The following is a 27,620-nucleotide window of genomic DNA, read 5'->3' as shown; positions in this document are numbered from 1 at the left end:
CCCAACCTCTCTCCCCTCCAGCAACCCTCAGTTTGTTTACTATGATTAAGAGTCTCTTATGGTTTGTCTCCCTCTCTGATTTCATCTTATTTTATTTTCCCCTCCCTTCCCATATGATCCTCTGTTTTGTTTCTTAAATTCCACATATGAGTGAGATCATATAACTGTCTTTCTCTGATTGACTTTTGTTTAGCATAATAACCTCTAGTTTCATCCATGCCGTTGCAAGACAGTCTCTGTCTTTTAATTGGTGTATTTAGACCAATTGAAATTCAAAGTGATGATGATATAGTTGGATTAATATCTACCATATTCATTACTGTTTTCTTTTTGTTGCCCTTGTTCGGTTTTCCTACTGTCTTCCACTCCTTTTCTGACTTTTGTGGCTTTATTTATTTTTTTAAAGATTTTATTTGTCAGAGAGGTAGGGGACTTTTGTGGTTTTAGGTGAGTATTTTATGATTACATTTTCCTCTCTTAGCATATATGTTATACCTCTCTTTCTTTAAAAGATTTTATTTGGGGCGCCTGGGTGGCTTAGTCGTTAAGCGTCTGCCTTCGGCTCAGGTCATGATCCCAGCGTCCTGGGATCGAGCCCTGCATCGGGCTCCCTGCTCAGCGGAAAGCCTGCTTCTCCCTCTCCCATTCCCCCTGCTTGTGTTCCTTCTCTCACTGTGTCTCTCTCTGTCAAATAAATAAATAAAATCTTTAGAAGATAAAAAAATAAAAATAAATAAAAGATTTTATTTACTTATTTTGAGAGAGTGAGAGAGGGGTGGTAAGGGGAGGGGCAGAGGGAGAAGGAGAAAGAAAGAATCTCAAGCCAACTCCATGCTTAGCATGGAGCCCAAGGCTGGGCTTGATCTCAAGACCCTGGGATCATGACCTGAGCCGAGATCAAGAGTTGGACACTTAACCGACTGAGCCACCCCAGGCATCCCTATACTACTTTTTTTAAGATTTTATTTTTAAATTATCTCTACACCCAACATGGGGCTCAAACTCACAACCCTGAGATCAAGAGTTGCATTGGGGGTGCTTGGGTGGCTCAGTCAGTTAAGCATTGTATTCTTGATTTTAGCTCAGGTGTTGATCTCAGGGTCGTGAGATTGAGCCCCAAGTTGGTTTCTTGGTCACTGGGGAGTCTGCTTGAGATTCTCTTGCTTCCTCTCCCTCTGCCCCTCTTCCTGCTAGGGTGCTCTCTCTCTCTCTCAAAATAAACAAATCTTAAAAAAAAAAAAAACTGAGCCAGGCACCCACTTCTTTTTTTTTTTTTAAACTTTTTTAGTGGCTGCCCCAGAGTTTGCAGCATACATTTACAATTGATCCAAGTCTACTTTCAGATAACACTGTACCACTTCATGGGTAGTGTGAATGCTTTGTAAGAATTCTACAGAATTCCTCCCATCTATTTGTATCATTGCTGTCATTTGTTTTACTTTGTTCTAAGCACATATATAAGTAAGATACATAAATAAGCATGTATACTTGGAATATATCGTTGCTATTATTTCAAATAAATTGTTTTCTCTTAGATCAGTTAAGAGTAAGAAAAATAAAAGTCCTATTTTACTTTCACATATTCCTTCTTTGATGCTTTTCCTTATTGTATATAGATCCAAGTTTCTGACCTATATTATTTCCCTTCTGTATGAAGAACTTCTGTTAACATTTCTTGCAAGGCCAGTCTACTAGCTACAGAGTCCCTCAGTTTTTGTTTATCTGAGAAAATCTTTATTTTTCCTTTACTTCTGAATGATATTTTCTTAGGGTTCAGAATTCTAGGTTGGTGGTATTTTTCTCTCAACACTTTAAATATTTCACTCCATTCTCTTCTTGCTTGCATGGTTTCTGAGAAGTTGGGTGTAATTCTTATTTTTGTACTTTTATAGATAAGGTGTTTTCTTCCTCTAGCTTGCTTTAGGATTTTTTCTTTATCTTTGTTTTTCTGTAATTTGGTATGCGTAGTTGTAATTTTTTTGGTATTTATACTGCTTGGTGTTCTCTGAGATTCCTGGATTTGTGGTTTGGTATCAGACATTAATTTGGGGGAAATTCTGTCATTATTGTTTCAAATATTTCTTGTGTTTCTTTGTTTTTTCTCCTTATTGTATTCCCATTATACTTACATTATACCTTTTATAGGTGTCCTATAATCCTTGGATAATCTGGTCTGTTTTTTTTTTTTCAATCTTCTCTTTGCTTGTTTTCAAGGATTCTGCTGATACATCCTCTACTCATAGATTTGTTTCCTCAGCCATGTCCAGTTTATTAAAAAGCCCATCAAAGACATTCTGCATGTCATTTACAGTCTCTTTTATTTCCAGCATTTCTTTTTGGTTCTTTCTTACGATTTCCATCTCTCTGCTTACATTGCCCTTGTGTCTTATTTTCGATTCCTGAACTGATAATTCTAATATCCTTGCCATGTTTGGTTCCAGTGCTTGCTCTGTCTCTTCAAATTGTGTTTTGTTTTGTTTTGTTTTTTTGCCTTTTGGTATTCCCTGTAATTTTTTCTTTTTCTTTTTTTTTAAAGATTTTATTTATTTGACAGAGAGAGAGAGCGCGAGAGCAGGAACACAAGCAGGGGGAGTGGGAGAGGGAGAAGCAGACTTCTCGCTGAGCAGGGAGCCCGATGCGGGACTCGATCCAAGGACCCTGGGATCATGACCTGAGCCAAAGGCAGACGCTTAACGACTGAGCCACCCAGGCACCCCCGTGTAATTTTTTCTTGATAGCTTGACATGTTGTACTGGGTAAAAGGAACTGCTGTAAATAGACCTTTAGTAATGTGGTGGTTAGGTGTTGGGTTAGTCCTACGTTTAGTTCTTAGTCTTTTGGTGAGTGGATGTATGCCCTTGAACTGTGAACTTCACAAGAATTTGCAGTTTTTTTCTCCACCCTTAGGTGTGGTATATCATGGCTAGAGTAGTCTAGGGTTGAGTATATCTCTTCCCCAGGTAAGTTGGGCTCTGATAATACCCCAGGAGGTGGGTTCTAGTTAACTAGTTTCCCCTGAAGACCGGCCCTGTTAAGAAGAACAGATTGGTTCCTTATCATTAATTCCTGACAAAGCTCAAGAGGATTTTCTCTGATATTTACTGTGGGAATCTTGAGCTTCTGGAGATAAATCTGACAATATGGTGGGTATGCCCCTAAGACTATGTTGTCCTGGAGTTTTAAATTCTCAGACTCATTCACAGTGAGCCTCCAGCAACCTGTCAATTATAGTTCATAATTTCCTGCCTCAGCACTGCTTCCCTTGGCAGTTTCCCCTGGTGAGTCCCTCCTGTGGTAAGCCACAATTCCTTGTATTTTGCCTGTCCATCTCTCCAGTGGGGGGGCTGGGTGGAGAGATAGTGGTTTGCCTTTTGTCCTCCCCCTCTTACGGATCCAAGTACAGTTGCTGATTTTTTAGTCTTTTCAGCTTTTTACTTGTTAGGACGAAGTAGTGACTTCCAAGTTCCTTACATGTAGAACTGAAAACGAGAAGTGTGATTTGATTTTTAAGCTTGGCTTCCTTACCATTACCTTGGATCAGAGTAGCTACATTTTCAGTGTTTGGTAAGAGGAATCTGCTTAAGCCCCTTGAGCCGAGGCTCTGGATTCTTGGCTGATGTATTTGTGTGTGCCTTGAGGAATGCTTTCTAGTCTGCTCCACGTCTCCTTCTGATCCCTCCTGGGTGGGTGCAGCCTAGCGAATATGCGTAGCCTTCTGTATCTCCAGGGGTGAGTGTGACCTCCCGGATTATTCTTCGTGGCTGCCTCTTTCCCTGGTTCTCTCTGTTAAAATTCTTGCTGGTCTGCTATTTCACTTGTTGATACTATTATCACAGAGCTACCACTCCCCTCTTAATTGCTCACCACCAAGATCTCCCTTGTTTTTGACAGTGCCCTTGGGTAGGAACTTCTTGCTCCATTCCAAGTAAATCAGTCCTCTCAGGCAGAGATGCTGAGCTCTGTTTTCTTTATTGCCTGTTTCTTCCCCCCGGGGCGAACCTTTGTGCCACACTACTGGAGTTGGTGGCAAGAGCATGGCCTGCTTCTCTTGGCGTGAGAGTGGATGTTAGGGGAGTCTGGTCGCCTCTGATCTTCTTAGCATGCCCTCCTGGCATGGAACCTCTGCTTAATGAGACAATCTGGGTGAAGATTATCAGGGTCCCAGTATTCTTGACCTGTCACGCCTGAGGTAGAGCCCTTACCGTAAGAGTGAGAACTGAGTGGGGAAAGGAAGACCCAGTCTTCTAATTGTGCCTGCCCAGAATTGCACTTCCACAACACAGGCCTGGGGAGGATAAGAGAGGCCGGCAGCCTGCCCCTGCTAGGTGAAACCATGGCCTAAGAGTCTAGGAGCTGCATGGAAAGGGAATTACTCCCTTCTTGACAGCACCCATCTGGAGTAGTTTTCATCACGGGGAGCTGGTGTGGACAGGGGCAGATTGTGACTCAAATGCCACAGACTCTCACCATTCTCACTGAGATTTGGTTGTTGTTGTTGTTTTAAATAAATGTTTTTGCATTTGCCATATGCCCTTGGGAAAATTTCCAAAGACTTTACCTGGTTGTTTGTTTAATGGTTTTTCCAGGCAAATGGTTGTTTCACTGGGGAGAGGGTCCAAGATTATACCACCATTGCGGAAGTTTCATCCTCATTGGTTATTTTAAAAACTGGAAGTAGGTTTAATATACCAAAGGAGACCTCTGTGAGATAGGGCTTAGGATCACTAGGCCAGTGTTATATCCTTGCTAGTGATCTGAAAACTCAGTTTGGCAATTCTGAATCTTTTAGAGTTTTTTAAAAGGAATATTTCAAAGTAACATCTTCAATTTAGTTCAGGTCACCAAAATTTTATTGACATCTTTCCTTGGAATACCAATCTTATGGTGAATAATTTTTGTTTTGCGTTTTAGGTTTTAGGTTTTGAAACCCTGAGGCTCATGCTGATATTATTTGTGGTTATCAGAATGTCCCATGGATAATATGGTTTGCTAATTAAAGCACAGACTGAAAATCAAATTTCTCTACTCCCCAACCCCTCACTCTCATTTTCAGTACCAATCTAGGAAATATTAGAAATCACTTAACTGCTAAATTGCTTAATTCAGCTGCAAAATGGAACTAATAGTGCCTCACAGGGGTGTTGTGAAGCTTAATAAATATTGCTGAAGCATTTGTTTCTATGAAAACTGTATTTGTTTTATTTTACAAATATATTCGTATTTCTTAGACTTTAAAATGTGCTCATTAAGAGTTTGTATATACACGTAAACTAGTCTTAAATGCAGTAAAATGCTATATGTATATATGTATATACACACATATATAGTACATATAGTATACACAAAGCACTATATACCACATATATCCAAATGGAAACGAATAATAATATAGTGTTAATTTGTTGGCAGTACATCCTGAAGAAATTGTGGTTTTCTACTGTTTGAAAGAATTGCTTTATATAATTGATATTCATATATTAATAGACTAATGTATTATAGTGCAAAACAGAAAAGTTGGAATAAAGTATAATTATACCATATCTTCTTAGTGATACATAATCTTAAAAATATAATTTGAAATGAATATGTATTCTTTTTCCTTTTTTAATGATAGCCAGAGCTATGATATCGGGAAGATGGATAAGAATTCTGTTGGGCCAGAGATGCTGGTAAGGGTCATGTTAAATATCGTAGAAGTAGGTTGAAGAAATATATTTTGTGTTACTGTTATTAAATTATAATAGTCTGTCCCCACTTTGTGAGTAAAATTATCCTTTGGGCACATCATTAATATCTCAGTACATTAGTTTCTGTAAAATTGATATACTAGTATAATCTACAATGCAGGTAGATTCTTGTACCCAAGAGTTAATGTATGGAAATGCTTGGAACAGTGTTGAGCTATGTAAATTTTAGATTTTATTATTGCATGTTAAAATTTTTAGGTTTTTCCCTAACTACCCATATAGAGTGTGCTTGGTATGGAAGTTAATTTTAATATTTAATCAAGTAAAATATGATTAGGTAAATAAATCCAATGTAAAAGTAACTTAATATATGCCATAGCAAAATGAAATTTTGTTTGAAAATCCATCTTTGCTTCTTACCTTTACAAAATATAACTAAATACTTATATATATATATATATATATATATATAGCAATGTGATAGATGGGGAATAACAGAGAAGTATAAAACATGACTTCTACCCTTAAAAAGTTTATGTTTGGAGGATAAAACTAATACAAGAGAATATAATGGAATAGTATTCAGCCTTGAAACAGAAGGAAATTTTGACACATGCTACAACATAGATGAACCTTGAGGCTATTATTCTAAGTGAAATAAGCCATTCACAAAAAGACAAATACTGTATGATTCCACTTAAATGAGGTTATCTTGAGTAGTCAAATTTATAGAGACATAAAGTAAAATGGTGTTTGCAGGAGTTTGGAGGGAGGAGAACTTTGGGGGAGCTATTGTTTAATGGGCACAGAGTTTCAATTTTGCAAGATCAAGAGTTCTGGAGATATATGATGGTAATGGTTGCACAACAGTGTGAATGTACTTAATACTACTGAACCATACACTTAAAAATGATTAAGAGAGTCAATTTTAGGTGTATTTTAACACAATTAAAAATAATAAAAACATTGTTAAAGTGTCACATCATGGCATGTTATATAGGAATGAGAATAAATGAGTTACAGTAATTGCAACAGTATGGATGTTCTCACATATAATGTTGAGTAAACAAAACAATTTATAAAGTAGTGCATTCTGTATGACTCTATAAATATAAATGCCAAAGCAAGCAGAGCTAATGTACATGATGTTGGAAGACAGGTAATTGGTTACTCTTGTTTGGAATAGTGTCTGAAGAGAGTCTTCAGGTGAACCTGTTGCTGTTAATGTTCTTTCTTGATTTCTGTGTTGTTAGCATACATGTGTTCACTTTGTGAAAATTCGGAGCTGTGCTCTTGAGATTTTTGAACTTTTTTAATATATTGTATACTTCAGTTAAAGTTTCAAAAATAGATTTTAAAAACTAGTATAAGTGATTTGGGAAAAATAAGTTATAAACTGTGTGGTACAGTAAAGGGAAATGTCAAGGTTGGCTAGAGAAGTTGAAGAAGCCTTCTGGTAGGAAGGCCTTGAAAAGTAGATGGGATCCATACAGTGAAAATAGAAGGAGAAGGGGATACCAGGCAAGGGATCTAGATGGAGGAGAGGGTAAGGAGGAAGAGTATAGGAATTAACCATGTGATTAAAATGTAATATTTCTATTGTGAATTATGGAGAGGTAAGATTATGAAGTAGTTTTTCTTTCATGCTAGCAGTACCTTGTTGAGGTATAATTTATATATATTAAATTGCACAAATCTCAAGTGTACAACCTGATGAATTTTAATATATCTAGATAATCTTGTAACAACTACATGGATCAAGATACAGAAATTTCCATGACCCCCAAAAGTTCCCTTGGCCCTTTCTGGTTGATTGCCATTCATACCCCCAAGATAAAACCACTATTCTGACTTCTGTGGCTGTAGATTATTTTTGTTTTTCCTTGAACTTTGTATAAATGGAATCATATAGTATCTACTGTTTTGTGTATGGCTTCTTTTGCTTAACATAATGGTTTTGAGATTCATTCATTTTGTTAGATCTTTCTGATTATTTGACCCTTTTACTATTACAAAATAGTTACAGTTTTTCTCAGAGATGCCGTATTTACTCCATAAAAGTCCTCTGGGGAAGTTTATAAGTTGAGAGTTGTTCCATAATAATGGTAATGATATTAAGTATATTGTATACATCTTATTTGATCCATCTTAGTTTTTGAATTAAAAAACTAAAATAGGACACCATAAGTATCGTTTCTCTAGATTTACAGAGCTCTAATATGTTAAGATTATCTTTGCCTGGTCCTACTGTCCTCATTATATTTAGAGGCAGATTCTTCATTGAAATAGAGCTCTTCCTTTCAAAATCTAAATCTGTAGTTAAATAAATGCTGTCTAGAGTTACTCCCCTTATCAATATAAACCCGGCTGGAGAAACAGACTTAATTCAGCAATACATATTAATTTTAAAACTCAGCTGAGTTGGGAGAAAAACCTCTATAGGAAAGCATATCTGTTCCTATAAAATGATGGTATATGTACTCTTGGTCTAATTGGTTAATTGCAACTAGGCTGTAAAGTCTTTGAGAGAGCAATTATGTCTATTTATCTTTTTTGATGGAGGCCTAATGCAATGCTACCTATACAGTAGGTGGTAAGATGATTAAATTAAATAGTGCTGTGCTATTGTTTCCTTTATTTGTAGAGTGGGGATAATAAAGAACTTCAGTGCTAAAACACTGTTAAAAATATTTTAACACAGTTGTTATAAAATTCTTAGTATTTGGTGTGGGTAGCATAATGATGAGACATATCCCAAGACTATGTGGCTACATAAGGAAATGCTATATCATAAAAATAACTTAAGTTTGAGAAGATGCCTGTCACTGTGTAAGTGCTAGTCAGCTGTTACACTGCAATTTAACCCTCACCTGAGTGCTTTTTTCTATTTTTAATTATAGGCTAAAGTTCTGCGGTTACTAGCCACTGCTTATTTGGATTGGGATGACAGAGATAATTATGATAAGGCTCTCAGTGCTATAAACCTAGCAAACAAGGTATGAGAGGTTTCTCCTTTGTAAATTAACTTAATGAATTTTTTAGAGCTTCGATTCACATTTTGAAATCTAGACATTTGCTTCAGTATTCCTGCTTTTACTTATTTGCTCTTTATTTTTTTATGATATGCAGATCACATTGTAGTGGAGAATTAGAAGTAAAAAAGAAAATGATGGTATTATTTATACTTAGTAAAAAATAAAGTATAATTAAATTGCTTTGATTTAGTGGCAATTCACAGAAGATAAAAAATGCTTTTCTCACATTAAGAGCCCTATGTATTTCTTTCTTTTTTTTTTTTTTCCAGGAGGTTGCCAGAGGGGAGGTGGGTAGGGGGATGGACGAAATAGATAAAGGGATTCAAGAAGTACAAACTTCCAGTAACAAAATAAATAAGTCATGGAGATGAAAAGTACAGCATAGAGAATATAGTCAATAAGATTGTAAAAACGCCGTTTGGTGATAGATGATGACTACACTTATTGTGGTGACTACTGAGTAATGTATAGAATTGTGGAATCACTATGTTTTACACCTGAAATGAATATAACACTGTTAATTATACTTCAATAAAACAAAGAAACATCCTTGGGGTTTTTTTATAGCATCAGATTGTTTCAATCTGTTCTGCACAGAAAGGAAAAATTAAAATATACCTCAACAACAGATTTTTTGAAAAAATTGTCTTTTGCATGGAACGGAAAGTGTTCTCTCTGCTGTTAGATTTTAGAATAAAGAAGGAAATGGTGATAAAACAGGCAGATAATGGGATTTTGTTTAAAAAACATCAGTGGGGGGGCACCTGGGTGGCTCAGTCGGTTAAGTGTCCGACTGTTGATGTTAGCGTAGGTCTTCACCTCAGGGTCCTGAGTTCAAGCTCCACATTCAGCTCCACGTTATGGAGCCTACTTTTTTTTAAAAAAAATCAATCAATAAATAAACAAATAAAAAACGTTAGTGGTTCACTTTCATCTCATGTTCATATATACATTCACACATATATGCCTTTACCCTCCTGGACGAAGAATATTGATAGGGTGATGACCATTTACAAAGAGATTTAGGGATGTTAGGCTGGCTCAGTGGGTGGAGCTGTGACTATTGGACTTGGGGTTGTGAGTTTGAGCCCCCACATTGGGTGTACAGATTGCTTAAGAATAATAAATCTTTAAATAAAAGAAGAGATTCATTTAGGATCAATGTATTTTACTTATTAATAAGGCAAATAATTATACTGATACTTTTTTTTCAGTTTTAATTTAAATCCAGTCAGTTAGCATACAGTGTAATATTAGTTTCAGGTATACAGTATAGTGATTCAACACTTCAATACAACACCTGGTGCTCATCACAAGTATACTCCTTAGTCCCTATCACCTGTTTAACCCATCCCCCATCCACCTTCCTCCTGGTAACATCAGTTTGTTCTCTATAGTTAAGAGTCTGGTTTCTTGGTTTGCCTCTCCTTTTTTACTCTTCTGCTCATTTGTTTAGTTTCTTAAATTCCACAGATGAGTGAAATCATATGGTATTTATCTTTCTGTGACTTAGCATAATACTCTCTAGCTCTATCCACGTCATTATAAATGGCAAGTTTTCATTCTTTTTTGTGGTTGAATAATACTCCATTGTATATATACCGCATCTTCTTTATCCATTCATCAGTTGATGGACACTTGGTCTATTTCAGTATCTGGTGTATGGTAAGTAATGCTGTTAAACATAAGGGTGCATATATCCCTTCAAATTAGTATTTTCTATTCTTTGGGTAAATACCTAGTGGTGCAATTGCTGGACCCTAGAGTAGTTCTATTTTTAACCTTTTGAGGAACCTCCATACTGTTTTCCAGAGTGGCAGCAACCAGTTTTCATTCCCACCAACAGTGTAGAAGGGTTCCTTGTCTCCACATCCTCGCCAACACCTGTTGTTTCTTTTCATGTGTCTGTTGCCCATCTGTATATCTTATTTGGAAAAATGACTATTCATGTCTTCTGCCCATTTTTAAATTGGATTATTTGGTTTTGGGGTGTTGAGTTTTATAAGATAGGTCATTTGCAAATATTTTCTCCCATTTTGTAGGTTGCCTTTTAGTTTTGTTGATGTTTCCTTTGCTGTGAAGAAGCTTTTTTATTTTGATGAAGTCCCAATAGTTTACTTTTGTTTTTGTTTTCCTTGCCTCGGAAGACATAACTAGAAAGAAGTTGCTATGGCTGATGTCAGAGAGGTTACTGCCTGTGTTCTCCTCTAGGATTTTGATGGTTTCCTGTTTCACATTTAGGTCTTTCATCCATTTTGAATTTATTTTTGTGTATGGTGTAAGGAAGTGGTCCAGTTTCATTCTTTTGCACGTGGCTGTCCAGGTTTTCCAGCATCATTTGTTGAAGAGACTGTCTTTTTTCCATTTGATATTCTTTCCTGCTTTGTTGAAGTTTAATTGACCATATAGTTGTAGGTTCATTTCTGGGTTTTTTTTCTTTTCTGTTCTATTGATCTATGTATTTATTTTTGTGCCAGTACCATACTATTTTGATCACTGCAGCTTTGTAATATAACTTGAAGTCCAGAATTATTATGCCTCCAGCTTTTCATTTCTTTTTCAAGGTATCTTTGGCTATTCTGGGTCTTTTGTGGTTCCATACAGTTTTAGGATTGTTTGTTCTAGCTCAGTGAAAAATGCTGGTGGTATTTTGATAGGGTTGGCATTAAATGTGTGGGTCAGTTTGGGTAGTCCATACATTTGAATAATACTCATCCTCCCAGTTCATGAGCATGTAATGTCTTTCCATTTCTCAGTGTCATCTTCAATTTCTTCCATCAGTGTTTTATAGTTTTCAGAGTACAGGTCTTTTACCTCTTTGGCTAGGATGTTTCCTAGGTAGTTTTTGGTGCAATTGTAAGTGGGATTGTTTTCTTAATTTATCTTTCTGCTTCCTCATTATTGGTATATAGTAATGCAACAGGTTTCTGTACATTGATTTTGTATCCTGTGACTTTACAGAAAATGTTTATCAGTTCTAGCAATTTTCTGGTGGAGTTGTTTGGGTTTTCTTATTTATTTATTTATTTATTTATTTATTATTTATTTATTTGACAGAGAGAGAGAGAGAGAGAGAGAGACAGTGAGAGAGGGAACCCAAGCAGGGGGAGTGGGAGAGGGAGAAGCAGGCTCCCCATTGAGCAGGGAGCCCGATGTGGGACTCGATCCCAGGACCCTGGGATCATGACCTGAGCTGAAGGCAGATGCTTAACGACTGAGCCACCTAGGAGCCCCGTTCAGATTTTCTATACAGAGAATCATGTCATCTGCAAATAGTGAAAGTTTGACTTCTTCCTTGCTGATTTGGATGCCTTTTATTTCTTTTTATGTTCTGATTGCTAAGGATAGGACTTCTAGTACTATGTTAAATATGTTAAATAGCAATGGTGAGACTGGACATCCCTGTCCTGTTCCTGACTGTAGAGGAAAAGCTCTCAGTCTTTCCCCACTGAAGATGATAATTAGCTATGGATTTTTCATACATGGCCTTTATTATGTTGAGGTTTGTTCCCTCTAAACGTTTGTTGAGGGTTTTTATCATGAATGGATGTTGTACTTTGTCAACTGCTTTTTCTGGATCTATTGAAAAGATCATATAGTTCTTATCCTTTCTTTTGTTAATGTGGTATATCACCTTGATTTATTTGTGAATATTGAACCACCCTTGCAGCCCAGGAATAAATCCCACTTGATCATGGTGAATGACTTTTTAAATGTATTGTTGGATTCAGTATGCTACTATTTTATTGAGAGTTTTTCATTCATGTTCATCAGGCATCCTGGCCTGTAGTCCTCTTTTTTAGTGGAGTCCTTATCTGGTTTTGGAATGAGGGTAATGCTAGCCTCATAGAATGAATTTGTTCCTTTTTTGTTTTTTGGAATAGTTTGAGAAGAATAGGTATTAACTCTTCTTTAAATGTCTGGTAAAATTACCCTGTGAAGCCATCTGGCCCTGGACTTTGGTTTGTTGGACGTTTTTGGATTACTGATTCAATTGCTTTGCTGGGTATCAGTCTGTTCAAGTTTTCTGTTTCTGTTTCTTCTGTTTCAGTTGTGATAGTTTATATGTTTTTAGGAATTTATGCATTTCTTCCAGGTTGTCCAGTTTGTTGGCATATAGCCTTTTCATAATATTCTCTTATAATTATTTGTATTTCTGTGGTGTTGGTTATTTCTCCTGTCTCATTTGTGATTTCATTTGTTTGGGTCCTTTCCCTTTTCTTTTTGATAAGTCTGGATAGAGGTTATCAATTTTATTAATTTTTTAAAAGATTTTATTTATTTATTTATTTGAGAGAGAGACTCAGAGAGAGAGCACGAGCATGAGTGGGGGGAGGAGCAGAGGGAGAGGGAGAAGCAGACTCCCCACTGAGCAGGGAGCCTGACATGGAGCTCTATCCCGGGACTCCAGGATCATGACCTGAGCAGAAGGCAGATGCTTAACCAGCTGAGCCACCCAGGTGCCCCAAATTTTATTAATTTTTTCAAAGTACCAGGTCCTGGTTTCATTGATCTGCTCTATTGTTTTTTTAGTTTCTTTATCATTTATTTTTGCTCTAATCTTTATTATTTCCTACCTTTTGCTGGCTTTAAGCTTTGTTGTTCTTTCTGTAGCTCCTTTAGGTGTAAGGTTAGTTTGTTTTTTGAGACTTTTCTTGATTCTTGAGGTAGATCTGTATTGCTATATACTTCCCTCTTTGAACCACTTTTGCTGCATCCCAAAGCTTTTGTACTGTCATGTTTTCAATCTCATTTGTTTGTTATTTGGTTTCCTGGTTTATCCCATTCATTGTTTAGTAGAATGTTGTTTAACCTCCATTTATTTGTGGTCTTTCCAAATTTTTTCTTGTGGTTGACTCGTAGTTTCATAGCATTGCTATCAGTAAAGGCACATGGTATGATTTCAGTCTTTTTGTATTTGATGAGGCCTGTTTCATGACCTAATATGTGATTTATTCTGAGAATGTTGCATGTGCACTTGAAAAGAATGTGTATTCTGGTATTTTAGAATGGAATGTTCTGAATATATCTGTTAAGTCCATCTGGTCCAGTGTGTCATTCAAAGCCCTTCTTTCCTTGTTCTTCTGGTTAGATGATCTGTCCATTACTGTGAGATGATCTGTCCAGTGCTGTCCCTACTATTATTGTATTATTATTATCAATGAGTTCCTTTGTGTTTGTGATTAATTGTTTTACATATTTGGGTGCTCCCATGTTGGGTGCATAAATACTTAAAATTGTTAGATCTTCTTGCTGGCTTGTCCCCTTTACTATTATATAGTGCCCTTCTTTGTTGCTGTAGTCTTTGTTTGAAAGTCCAGTTTGTCTCATATAGATATTGCTACTCTGTTTGTTTTAAATATCCATTTGTGCTGTAGATATTTCTCCTTCTCCTCACTTTTATTCTGCAGATGTCTTTAGGTCTAAAATGAGTCTCTTGTAGGCAGCATATAGATGGGACTTGTTTTCTTACCCATTCTGATGCCCTGTATTTTGATGCGAGCATTTAGTCCATTTACATTCACAGTAATTATTGATAGAAATGTATTCAGTGCCATTTTATTCCTTGTTTTGTCATTGTTTCTGGAGATTTTCTCTTTTCCCTTCACTTTTGGTCTTTCTTTCCCACTCAGAGAGTTCCCTTTAATATTATTTGCAGGGCTGGTTTAGTGGTCACGAACTCCTTTAGTTTTTATTTATCTGGGAAACTCTTTCTCCTTCTATTCTGAATGATAGCCTTGCTGGATACAATATTCTTAGCTACAGATTTTTCCCATTCAGCGTGTTGAATGTATCATGCCACTCCCTTCTGGCTGTCCACATTTTTGTTAAGAAATCTCTAGCTATTAAGGACTTCTTTTGTCTTGCCATTTTTTTTAAAGATTTATTTATTTATTTGAGAGAACGAGAATGAGTGAGAGAGTACATGAGAGGGGGGAGGGTTAGAGGGAGAAGCAGGCTCCTCGCTGAGCAGGGAGCCCAATGCGGGACTCGATCCTGGGACTCCAGGATCATGACCTGAGCTGAAGGCAGTTGCTTAACCAACTGAGCCACCCAGGCACCCTGTCTTGCCATTTTTAAGATTTTTTCCTTATCACTGTATTTTTCCAATTTAATTACATTATGTCTTGGTGTTGGCCTGCTTTTGTTGATTTTAATGGGAGTCCTCTGTGCCTCCTGGATCTGGGTGTCTCTTTTCTTCCCCAGATTAGGGAAGTTTTCAGCTATTGTTGCTTGAAATAAGTTTTCTGCTCCCTTTTCTCTTTCTTCTTCTTCTGGAACTCTTACTATACAAATGTTATGATTCATGGAGTCACTGAGTTCCCTGAGTCTTTTCTCATGTTGCATAATTCTTCTTCATCTCTTTTGTTCAGCTTTATTATTTTCCATTATTTTGTCTTCTAGGTCACTAATTTGTTCCTCTGCTTCTTCTAGCCTGCTGTTCATTGCATCAAGCCTGTTTTCAATCTCATTTATTGCACTTTTCATCTCTGATTCTTTTTTATTTTTTTATTTATTTTATTATTTATTTATTTTTTAAAGAATTTTTTATTTATTCATTTGAGACAAAGAGATAGAGAGAGCAGGAGCAGTGGGGAGAGGCAGAGGCAGAGGGAGAAACAGACTCCCTGCTGAGCAGGGGGCCCGATGCAGGGCTTGATCCCAGGACCCTGAGATCAAGACCTGAGCTGAAGGCAGACACTTAACCAACTGAGCCACCCAGGCACCCCAGCAAGTGCCCTTTTTAATACCCATCACCCATCTAGCCCATCCCCCACCCACCTCCCTCCATCCACTCTTAGTTTGTTCTCTATTGTTCAGAGTCTCTTACGGTTTGTTTCCCTCTCTCCTTTCCTCCCCCCTTTCCCATATGTTCATCTGTTTTGTTTCTTGAGTTCCACGTAGGAGTGAGATCATATGGTATTTGTCTTTCTCTGACTGATGTTTAACTTAGCATAATACACTCTAGCTCCATTGATGTCATTGCAAATGGCAAGATTTCATCCTTTTTGATGGCAGAGTAATATTCCATTTTATAAATATACATGCGCATGCACACACACACCGCACATCTTTATCTAGTCATGAGTCAGTGGACATTTGAACTCTCTCCATAATTTGGCTGTTATTGACAATGCTGGTACAAACAGGGGCTGCATGGATCCCTTTGAATCTGTATTTTTGTATCCTTTGGGTAAATACCTAGTAACGCAATTGCTGGATTGTAGGAATAGTTCTATTTTTAACTTTTTGAGGAACCTCCATAATGTTTTCCAGAGTGACTGTGCCAGTTTGCATTCCCATGAACAGTGCAAGAGGGTTCCCCTTTCTCTGCATGACTGATTCTTTTTTTTTTAATTATTTATTTACTTATTTGTCAGAGAGAGAGCACACAAGCAGGGGGAGTGGCAGGCAGAGGGAGAAGCAGGCTCCCTGCTAAACAAAGAGCCCGATTCAGGACTTGATCCCAGGACCCTGGGATCATGACCCAAGCTGAAGGCAGACACCCAACCGACTGAGCCGCCCAGGCGTCCTGACTGATTCTTTTTATCACTGTGGTAAGGGTCTTACCAATGTCCTCTATTCTTTTCTCAAGTCCAATGAGTACTCTTGTGATTGTTGCTTTAAATTCTTCATCAGGCATGTTACTTATATCTGTTTCACTTAGATTTCTGAGATAAGGCCATGGCCTTATCTTGTTCTTTCATTTTGGATAAATTCTTCCATCTTTGCATTCTGTCGAAATCTCTGCCTTCTCTGTGTTAGAAAAGCCAGTTATGTCTTCTGATCCTTTTTCAGTATGGCCTCTTCTCTCCCTCTAGTTATGGAGTTTGTTCTGTCAGTCTTCAGGTTGATTTCTCTGGTACTTAGGATGATTTTTTAATTATCTAGTTGTCTTTGTGGGAGGAGATGAGCCTAGGGACCTCCTACTCACTGCTATCCTCCTCTCCTTTATACTGACACGTTTCAGAATTTTTAAAAATAGATTAGAAGCATAAAAATGAATAGTTGATTAACCAGAATATTAAGTTTCCCAAACAGACCACTTACTTGAATTATATTTTCCTGAAATTTATATCATGTGGATGGAATTATTTAATGGTGAAAAACCTTTTTAACATTAAATTTTTTTAATTTAAAAATATTAATAGACATAAACACTTTGAAAAATTGCATGCTTTTTGTATTTGCTAAGATGCAATTTCTTTCCCCACCGCAAATAAACAGGGCAGGAGAACTGAGGAGATTGCATACCAGCTATATGCCTTCTTGCCAGCATGTCTCTTTGTTCACTGGATGCAAAAGTTGTAGTTTTTATAGCAATTATTGCTATTATTCCTGAATTACCATATTCAATAGCCTAATGATTGATCCTGGACATACCTAAATTGGGTGTATTAGGATTTCAGTGGCAATAGACACTTAAAAAGGTTTTATTTGGAAATAATTTCAAACTTATAGAAAAGTTGCAAGAGTGAGAATAGTTCAAAGAACACCAGTATATACGGGGTGCCGGAGTGGCACAGTTGGTTAAGCTTCCGATCTTGATTTCAGCTCATGTTGTGATCTCAGGATCGAGCCCTGCATTGGGCTCTGTGCTTAGCTTGGAGGCTGCTTGAGATTCTCTCCCTCTTCCTCTTCGCTTCATCCGGTGCTTGCTCTCTCTCTCTCAAATGAACAAATAAAATCTTAAAAAAAAACACCTGTATATACTTTACCCAGATTCACCTGTTATTAATATTTGTGCACTCTCTTTACATATTATTGATGGAATATAACCCATAATATATGCATATTATTGAGGGATTTAATATATATCATATACCCACAATAATGAGCTTTATAGCATTTTTCTTTTTTTTTTTTTTAAAGATTTCATTTATTTGAGAGAGAATGAAAGAGAGAGAGCACAGGAGGGGGGAGGGTCAGAGGGAGAAGTAGACTCCCCACTTAGCAGGGAGCCCAACACGGGACTCTATCCTGGGACTCCAGGATCATGACCTGAGCCAAAGGCAGTCACTTAACCAACTGAGCTACCCAGGCGCCCCCGCATTTTTTCTTTTCAATATGGGATTACTCTAGGATCAGGTATTCTATTTATTTGTCATGTTTCTTAGTCTCCTGTACTCTGGAACATTTCCACAACCTTTCTTTGACTTTTGTGTCATTGACATGTTGGAAGAATACAGTAGTTTCCCATCTTGTTTTAAGTGAAAGTTCTTCGTTTGAGGTTTATCTCATTAGATTCAGTTTATACTTTTGTGACTGGAGTGCTACATAAATGGTGGTAATGTGTCCCTTCTCAGAGCATCTCATCTGGAAGCCCAGGATGTCCATCTGCTCTCTTTTGGTGATGTTAATATTGATCACCTGGGCAAAGGTGCCGCCCGATTTCATCATTGTATATTTATTATTTTTCCCATGAAACGAATAGTGGGGAGGCTTAAAATTGTGCATGTACCCCGTTTCTCATTAAAATTTCCCTTTAGAGTTAGTGCTCTTGCTTAAACCAGTCTTATGATGGTTGCCAAATGATCTTTTTTTTTTTAATTTTAATTTTTAAGTAATCTCTACACCCAATGTGGGGCTCGAACTCACCACCCTGGCATCAGGAGTCACATGCTTTACTGGCTGAGCCAGCCACGCACCCTGCCAAACGATTATTTTTGAACTTTAGCACTCCCTCCACATTTACTAGGTGGCGGTCAGCATTCTACTATAAGCATTTATTTAGTATTTATTTATTATTTACTTACTTACTGGCTTATTTCATTTATTATCAGTATGGATTTCTGTATTCCTATTTTTTCAACTGATTCTTAATTATTCTTAATTACCAGTTTTATTGAGATATAATTGACATACAATAAACTGCACATGTTTAAAGTATAAAACCTGATGAGTTTTAACATACGTATATATCTGTGAAATAATCACCACAATCAGGGTAGTGCATATATACATCACTCCTCAAAGTTTCTTCGTGTCCTTTTGTCAACTCTCTCTCCCACTTTTCCTTAAGTAACAGCTGATATGCTTTCTGTCATCATAGATTAGTTTGTGTTTTCTAGAGACTTATACAAATGGAATCATAGAGAATATATTCTTGTTTTATATGGCTTCTTTCACTCAGCATGATTATTCTGAGATTCATTCACGTTGTGGGTATGCATAGTTTATTCCTTTATTGTTGAGTAATACCTCATTTTATGGATATGTACCACAGTTGCTCTTTAGTCTGCTTTGTCATTATTATTATAGTTACTTCAGCTAACACCATTGACTGGTGTTAGCATGGTATATCTTGTGTCCTTTTCACCACTCAGGTCTTTGTGTTTAAAGAGCATGTCTTGTAAGCTGCATATAGTTCAGTCTTGCTTTTTTTGTTGAATCTGACAATCTTGGTCTTTTAACTGCCGTGTTCAGAATGTTTACATATGATGTGATTATTGATATGGTTAAGTTTGAGTTTATCATCTTCTTTATTTTCTGATTGTCCCATATATTGTTTATTCCCCTTTTCTTCTTTTTCTACCTTCTTTTGGATTATTAGAATATTTTTTCAAAATAGTTAATGAATGCAGTGTAATTTTTATACCAGCCTCCTGAAGAATTTATATTGGAATATTATGAAAAGATTCTAAGGATTATCTAGAAGAATAAGCAGTGAGACTAGCCAAGGAAACTTTGAAAAGAGTACTTAAAAAGGCCTTGTCACATCACATATTTGAGTAATTTTTAAGATTCACTTTTATTTCTTTTGTTGACTTACTAGTTACAACTCTTTGTTTTGTTATTTTAGTGGTTTCTTTAGTGTTTATACTATGTAGCTTATCTTGGTCTACCTTCATATGTCATCATAGTATACTCCCATATCTCCCAGCCCGACCTTTATGCTATTGTTGTTGTGCGTTTTACTTTTACAAATTCTTACTATTTTTGTTTGTATTGTCAATTTTCCTTTAAAAGTGATATAAATAATAAAAATCTTAGATATTTACACATGTAGTTATCATTTCTTTCTTTTTTTTTTTTAAAGATTTTATTTATTTATTTGACAGAGTGAGACAGTGCGAGAGAGGGAACACAAGCAGGGGGAATGGGGGAGGGAGAAGCAGGCTTCCCGCCAAGTAGGGAGCCCGATGTGGGGCTCGATCCCAGGACCCTGGGATCATGACCTGAGCCAAAGGCGGATGCTTAACGACTGAGCCACCCAGGAGCCCTGTAGTTACCATTTCAAATGATTTTTATTCCTTTGTATATATCAACATTTCCATCTTGTTATTTTTGTTCTGTTTGAAGAACACTGTGTTAAGATTCTCCAGAGAAACCAATAGGCGATATCTATATTTATGTCTGTGTCTATGTCTACATCTATACCTATAGCTATATAGATGTATATAGATATGGAACGAGAGGGTTGGGGGGAGATGGTAAGGAATTGGCAGCTCACACCCTTATGGAGGCTGGTGAGTCTCAAGATCTGCCCGGTGAGTTGCAAGCTGGAGACTTGGGAGAGCTGAAAATGTAGTTCCAGTCTGAGTCCAGAGGCCTGAGAACCAGGAGAGCTAATGATACAGTTCCAGGTTGAAGACTGGCAGACTTGAAACTCAAGAAGAGCCAGTGTTTTAGTTCTAGTCCAAAGGCAGAATAAAGCCGGTGTCCCAGTTCAAAATCTGTTAAGTCAGGAAGAGTTCTGTCTTACTCAGGGCAAGGTCAGCCTTTTTGTTCTGTTCAAGCTTTCAACTGATTGGATAAGTCTTACTCACATTATGGAGTGCAATCTTCTTTACTCAGTCTACTGTTTTGAATGTTAGTATCATCCAGAAACAGAAAGACCCAGAATAATGTTTGACAAACTACCTAGGTACCCTGTGACCGAGTCAAGTTGACACATAAAATTAACCATTACAGACATCTTTTAACGTTTCTTTTAGTGCTGCTGTGCTGATGAGGACTAATTTCAACATTTATATGCTTAGAAATGTCTTCACATTCTTTCTTTTAAAAAAAGCTTTATTTTGAAATAGTTATAGATTCATAGGAAGTTACAAAAGTAGTACAAAGGAAAAAATAATAAAAACAATCATGGTTAGGATTCAGAAGAAAATTTTGTTTTTTTTATTTATTTTTTTTAAGATTTTATTTATTTGCAAGAGAGAGAATGAGAGACAGAGAGCATGAGAGGGAGGAGGGTCAGAGGGAGAAGCAGACCCCCTGCTGAGCAGGGAGCCCGATGTGGGACTCGATCCCGGGACTCCAGGATCATGACCTGAGCCGAAGGCAGTTGCTTAACCACTGAGCCACCCAGGCGCCCTCAGAAGAAAATTTTAACACCCACCCCCAGCAGATAGCACAAAGTCCTGTGTACCCTTCCCCAAGTTTCCTCTAATGATTACCTGCTACATTACTATATCAAAAACAGTAAATTGTCATTGGTATAATGTATGTGTATAGGTCTATACCATTTTATCCCATGTGTAGATTCATATAACTACCATGGCAGTAAGATACCAAACTATTTCATCACTCCAGACGTTTCTCTCATGCTACCTTTTAATTCACACTCATACATGACCCACCCCTAAGCCCTTGCAACCTCTATTTTTCATCTCTGTAATATTGTCATTCCAAGAATATTACACAAATGGAATTAAGCAGTTTGTGACCTTTTGAGATTGGCTTTTTTCACTTAGCCTAATACCCTTGAAATCCATCCAACTTTTCCTGTGTATCAATAGTTGGTTTCTTTCATTGCTGAGTAGTGCATGGTATAGATGGAATCAGTTTGTTTAACCATTCATCTATGAAAGGAAATCTTGGTTGTTTTCAGATTCTATTATAAATAAACTTGCTATGAATATTTGTATATAGGTTTTTGTGCGGATGTAAGTTTTCATTTTTCTGGGTAAATGCCTGGGTGTGCGATTTTGGGGTTATTTGTTTTTTAAGAAATTGCCAAACTGTTTTCAAGAGTGGCTGTACTGGGGCACCTCCAGCTCTTGGAGTTGGCTCAGGTAATGATCTCAGGGTCATGAGATTGAGCCCCACATTGGGCTCCACGCTCAGCATGGAGTCTTTTTGAGATTCTCTCTGCCCCCCCTCCATGCTCTCTCTCTAAAGTAAATAAATAAATCTTAAAAAAAGAGTAGCTGTACTGTTTTGCATTTCAACCAACAGTCTATGAGAGTTCCAATTTCTCTGCATTTTCCTAGCATTTGATATTGTCACTGTTTTTATATTTTAGCCCTATTCATAGGTATGTGGTGGTTTTAATTCATACTTTCCTAATGACTAATGATGTTGAACACCTTTGCGTGTGCTCCTCTTTGGTGAAATGTCTCTTCATAGCTCTTGTCCATTTTATAATTGGATTGTTTAACTTTTTACTATTGAGTTTGAGAGTTCTTTATATATTCATGATAAGAGTTCTTTAGTTCTTTGTCACATATCTGGTTTGCAAATATCTCCCAGTGTGTAGGCTATCTTTCCAGCTTGATGGTTTGATTTATGGCCCCCGATATATAGTATATGTTGGTAAATATTCTGTGAACACTTTAAATATGTGTCTTCAGCTCTTTTTGAGTGGAGTGTTCTATAAATGTCAGTTAGATTCTGTTGAGTGATGGTATTGTTGAGTTCTTCTATATCTTTACTGAGTTTTTATCTAGTTGTTCTATGAGTTTTTCAGATGGAAGTGTTGAGGTCTCCAACAGTAGTTGTATTTCTATAAGTTGTTCCTTCAAATATTTTGCAGCTCTTTTGTTTGGTGCATACATATTTAGAATTACTATTTCTTCTTGGTGGATTGACCCTTTTATCATCATATAATGTTCTTCGCAGTTACTGGTAATTTTTTTTTTGCTCTACAGTCTACTTTATCTGATATTAATATTGCCATTCCTGCTTTCATATTTAAAAATTTTTCATAACATAGAATTTACCATCTCAACCATTTTAAGTGTATAGTTCAGTGGCATTAAGTATATTTATGTTGTGTATCCATCACTACCATCCATCTCCAGAACTTTTCCTTTTACAAAATGTAAACCTGTACCTATTAAATAATAATTCCCTGTTCTCTTTTCCCTCTAGTTCCTGGCAGTCACCATTCTTTCTGTCCCTGAATTTGGCTATTCTAGATATCTCATATAAGTGAAATCAAACACTGTTTGTCCTTTTGTGACTGACATATATTGTGTATGAAAATGTCCACAAGGTTCACCTATGTTATAACATGTATCAGAATTTTTTTCCTTATTAAGGCTGAATAATATTCCTTTCTATGTATGTACCACATTTTGTTTATCCATTTTTTCATTGATGAACATGTTGGTTGTTTTTACCTTTGGCTATGTGAATAATGCTGCTGTGAATGTGGGTGTACAAATAACTGTTTGATTCCCTGCTTTCAGTTGTTTTGGATATAAGTGTAGAAGTCTCTAACTTTTTGAACATATGAAATATAGTTATGAGGTACAGGCAAGTTACCTGGAAACAAGTTGACCCTGCTGTTCATAGTACTCTTGTTTCTTTCTCAGTATGAATTTTTACTTTGTCTTTAATGAAAATTAATCTTTTAGAGTCCTATACAACCTGGATTGAGGTCATGGCCCGACAACGAAGCTGTCTGTTTGCTTTAGCCATCTGTCCATGAAGTATCACTCGTTTGGCTACTTTTATTTTGATTTTTCAGTTCTTGGACCATATCAGTAGTGTAAATTTGAACTCCATATCTACATGAGGTCAGAGCCTGTTAAAAAATTCTCCAGGCCAAAAGAAAATTTATCTGGATGAATAAGTTTTTTGGCCTCATTTAGAAATTAGGCAGAAGAGAAACAAATTTCCTATACCATTAGATTTTTAAAAAAGATTTTGTTTATTTATTTGAGAGAGAGAGACAGCATGAGTGGGGCAGAGCAGAGAGAGAGGGGGAAACAGACTCCCCACTGAGCAGGGAGCCTGATGCAGGGCTTGATCCCAGGACCTTGGGATCATGACCTGAGCCCAGGTCAGATGCCCAACCGACTGAGCCACCCAGGTGCCCCATATACCATTAGATTTTTAAAAGAAAAAAATTCTAGGAAACTCAACATTCCCACTCAGTTCACTTCTCTATGTTTCTATGCCTCACTGAAATATTTCTGCTTTTTACTTTTCGGGGTCCTCAGGTTGTTGCTTTGTATATCTTGTTCAGAGTTTTTAGTTGTAATTAGTAGAAGATTTAGGAGCCATGCTCCATTTTGGCTGAAACTGGAACTTAGAGTAAAATTTTTAAATATCTGTTTTTGAAGGGAAATTAAAATTTGGTAGCTTTATGTTGTTCCATAACGTTATTTTTGAAAATTTATTGGTACAACGAAGTTGAAAAAGTCTTGGGTGCTTTGACAAGCCCCCAACAGCACAAGCAAAAAGGAAAATTAGATAAAATTGGGCTTCTATTAGGCATTTACCCAGAAAATGAAAAGTTTTGCTTCAAGTGAAATCATCAAGAAAGTGAAAATACAACCCATGGGATCCTCCCAATGAAATGGGAGAAAATGTTTGCAAATTACATATTTGATAAGTGTCTAGTATCCAGAATAAATAAAAAAAAACTCATACTACTCACTAGTAAGATAAACAACTAATTAAAAATGAACAAAGGAGGGGCTCCTGGGTGGCTCAGTCGTTAAGTGTCTGCCCTCAGCTCAGGTCCTGGGATTGAGCCCTGCATCGGGCTCCTTGCTCTGCAGGGAGCCTGCTTCTCCCTCTCCTTCCTGCTTGTACTCTCACTGTCTCTCCTCCCTCTCTCTCTCTCTCAAATAAATAAATAAAATCTTTTAAAAAAATAAAAATGAACAAAGGACCTGAACAGACATTTCTTCAAAGAAAATATATATACCAATAGCCAATAAGCACATGGAAAGGTGCTCAACATCATTAATTATCAGAGAAATGAAAATCGAAAGCACAATGAAGAATCACTTCACACTCACTAGGATTACTATAATTTAAAAAAATGGACAAAAACAATTGTTGGTATGAATGTGGAAAAATTACAACCTATGTATACTCCTGGCAGGAATGTAAAATGGTACAGCCACTTTGGAAAACAGTTTGGCAGTTCTTCAAAAAATTAAACATAGAGTTACTATATGATCCAGCAATTCATTACTAGGTATATACTTAAAAGAACTGAAAACGTGCCTGCACAAAAACTTGTGCGTGAATGTTTCTAGCACCCTTATTTACAATAGCCAAATGATGGAAACAGCCCAGATGTCCATCAACTGATGAATGGGTAAGCAAATAATGGTATATCCATATACTAGAATATTATTCAGCTATAAAAATGAGAGTAGTACTGATACATGCTACATATTAATGAACCTTGAAAATATTATGCTAATTGAAGGAAATCAGCCACAAAAGAACACATATTATATCATTCTGTTTGTATGAAATGTCCAAAATAGGCAAATATACATAGACATGAAGTAGAATAGTGGATGCTAGGGCTTGGGGCATGGGGAAAAAGAGAATGACTACTGAAGGGTACAAGGTTTCTTTTTGAGGTGAGGAAATTTTCTAAAACTGACCGTTGTGATAGGTAAACAACTTTGTGTATATACTAAAAACTGTTGAGTTGTGTGCTTTAAATGAGTGAATTGAATGATATATAAATTATAACTGAGTGAAACTATTACCCTAAAAAAGGTCCTGCAACAAATTTTCTTTGCTAAAAGATATTTTAAGCCAGAACGTGGATAAGGTTCCTGAAGGAGAGAGTATAGAGAAAAAAAGCATTTAGCTTTAGAGGAGCTGAATTTTAGGAATGACTCACAGTAAAGGTCTAGGAGGATAAAAAGAACACATTAAAGAGGTAAAATACCCACCAGATTGGCAAAAATTTAAAAGTCTGATAATTCCAAGTGTTGACAAGGATGTGGAACACTGGGAATTCTCATCTTTAACTGATGTCATTGTAAAGTAGTATACCACTTTGGAATTGGAAGTCTGAGTTTTCCTATTTTGTTCTTTGTAAAGAGTGTTTTGGCCATTCTAGAACTCTTGCATTTTCATATGAATTTGGGGGTCATTTTGTCAACTTCTGCAAAGAAGCCCCTGGAAATTTGACAGGGATTGCATTGAATCTGTAGATAAACTCGGGGATTATTGTCATCTTAACAATATTAAGTCCTCAATTCAGGAACGTGGGATGTATTTTCATTTAGTTAGGTCTCTAATTTCTTTCAACAGTGTCCTGTGGTTTTCAGTATTCAAATCTTGCCCTTTTGTTAAATTTATTTCTATGTATTTTCTTCTTTTTGATGCTACTTAAAATGGAATTATTTTCAGGGCGCCTGGGTGGCTCAGTCATTAAGCGTCTGCCTTCAGCTCAGGTCATGATCCTAGGGTCCTGGGATCGAGCCCCGCATCGGGCTCCCTGCTCTGCAGGGAGCCTGCTTCTCCCTCTCCTACTCCCCCTGCTTGTGTTCCCTCTGTTGCTGTGTCTCTCTCTCTGTCAAATAAATAAAATCTTTTAAAAAAATGGAATTATTTTCTTAACTTCAATTTTGGATTGTTTATGGTTAGTATATAGAAATACCATTGATTTTTAAAATACGGATGTTGGAATCTTTCTGAACTAATTTTCAACTTTAATAGGTTTTTATTAAATTTCTTAGGATTTTAATTTTTATTGTTGAAATATAGTTGACATACAGTGTTATTACTCCAGGTGTGCAACATAGTGATTCAACAGTTATATATATTATAAAATACTCACCGTAATAAGGGTAGTTACCATCTGTCACCATACAACATTGTTAAAATATTCCCTGCATTGTACTTTTCATCCCTATGACTTGTTTTCTAATTGGAAGTTTGTACCTCTTAATCCCATTCACCTATTCTGCCCTTGCCCTCACTCTCCTCCCCTCTAGCAACCATCGGTTTGTTCTCTGTATTTATGAGTCTGTTTCTGTTTGTTGTGTTTTCTTTTGTTTTCGAGATTCCATATATAAGTGAAATTATATGGTATTTGTCTTTCTCTGACTTATTTCACAGCATAATACCCTCTAGATCCATTCATGTTGTTGCAAATAGCAAGATCTCATTCTTTCCCCCCCCCCCCGGTTTTATATAAGTGCACTGTTTCTATTACAGCTTATTTTTAAAAATTTTAATTCCAGTATATTTAACATACAGTGTTATACTAGTTTCAGGTGTACAATATACTGATTCAACAATTCCATACATTACTCAGTGCTCATCATGTTAAGTGTACTCTTAATCCTCTTCACCTATTTCATCCATCCCCCCACCCACCTCCCTTCCGGTAACCATCGGTTTCTCTATAGTTAAGAATCTGTTTTTCGATTTATCTCTTTTTTTCATTGTCCATTGTTTTATTTCTTAAATTCCACAGATGAGGGAAATCATATGGTATTTGTCTTTTTCTGACTGACTTATTTCGCTTAGCATTATACTCTCTAGCTCCATCGATGTCATTGCAAATGGTAAGATTTCCTTCTTTTTATGGCTGAATAAAATTCCTGTGTGTGTGTGTACGCTACATCTTCATCATCCATTCATCAGTCGATGGACATTTGGTCTGTTTCAATACCTTGGGTATGATAAGTAATGATGCTATAAAAATAGGGGTGCATGGATCCCTTTGAGTTAGTGTTTTTGTATTCTTTTTTTAAAATTTTTTTATTGTTATGTTAATCACCATATATTACATCATTAGTTTTTGATGTAGTGTTCCATGATTCATTGTTTGTGCATAACACCCAGGGCTCCATGCAGAATGTGCCCTCTTTAATACCCATCACCAGGATAACCCATCCCCCCACCCTCCTCCCCTCTAGAACCCTCAGTTTGTTTTTCAGAGTCCATCATCTCTCAT

At 36.7% G+C, this 27,620-nt stretch overlaps 1 protein-coding gene across 3 annotated transcripts in view; it reads left to right on the top strand.

Moving 5' to 3' along the window:
- Window positions 1-27,620, top strand: part of TEX11 (testis expressed 11) — a 298,719-nt gene that overhangs the window by 87,619 nt on the left and 183,480 nt on the right. For all 3 annotated transcript variants that reach the window (XM_073885803.1, XM_025888290.2, XM_073885802.1), the window contains exons 10-11: window positions 5,615-5,669; window positions 8,588-8,683. In XM_073885803.1, coding sequence (XP_073741904.1) covers window positions 5,615-5,669; window positions 8,588-8,683 — 151 coding nt within the window. The remainder of the gene's footprint in view (window positions 1-5,614; window positions 5,670-8,587; window positions 8,684-27,620) is intronic.

Source organism: Callorhinus ursinus, unplaced genomic scaffold (assembly GCF_003265705.2).
Source record: "Callorhinus ursinus isolate GAN/ISIS: 27379988/994484 unplaced genomic scaffold, GSC_fseal_2.0 scaffold66, whole genome shotgun sequence".
Lineage (NCBI taxonomy): Eukaryota > Metazoa > Chordata > Mammalia > Carnivora > Otariidae > Callorhinus > Callorhinus ursinus.
The sequence above is the reverse complement of the archived record's forward strand: the minus strand, read 5'-3'. Positions and strand labels throughout refer to the sequence as shown.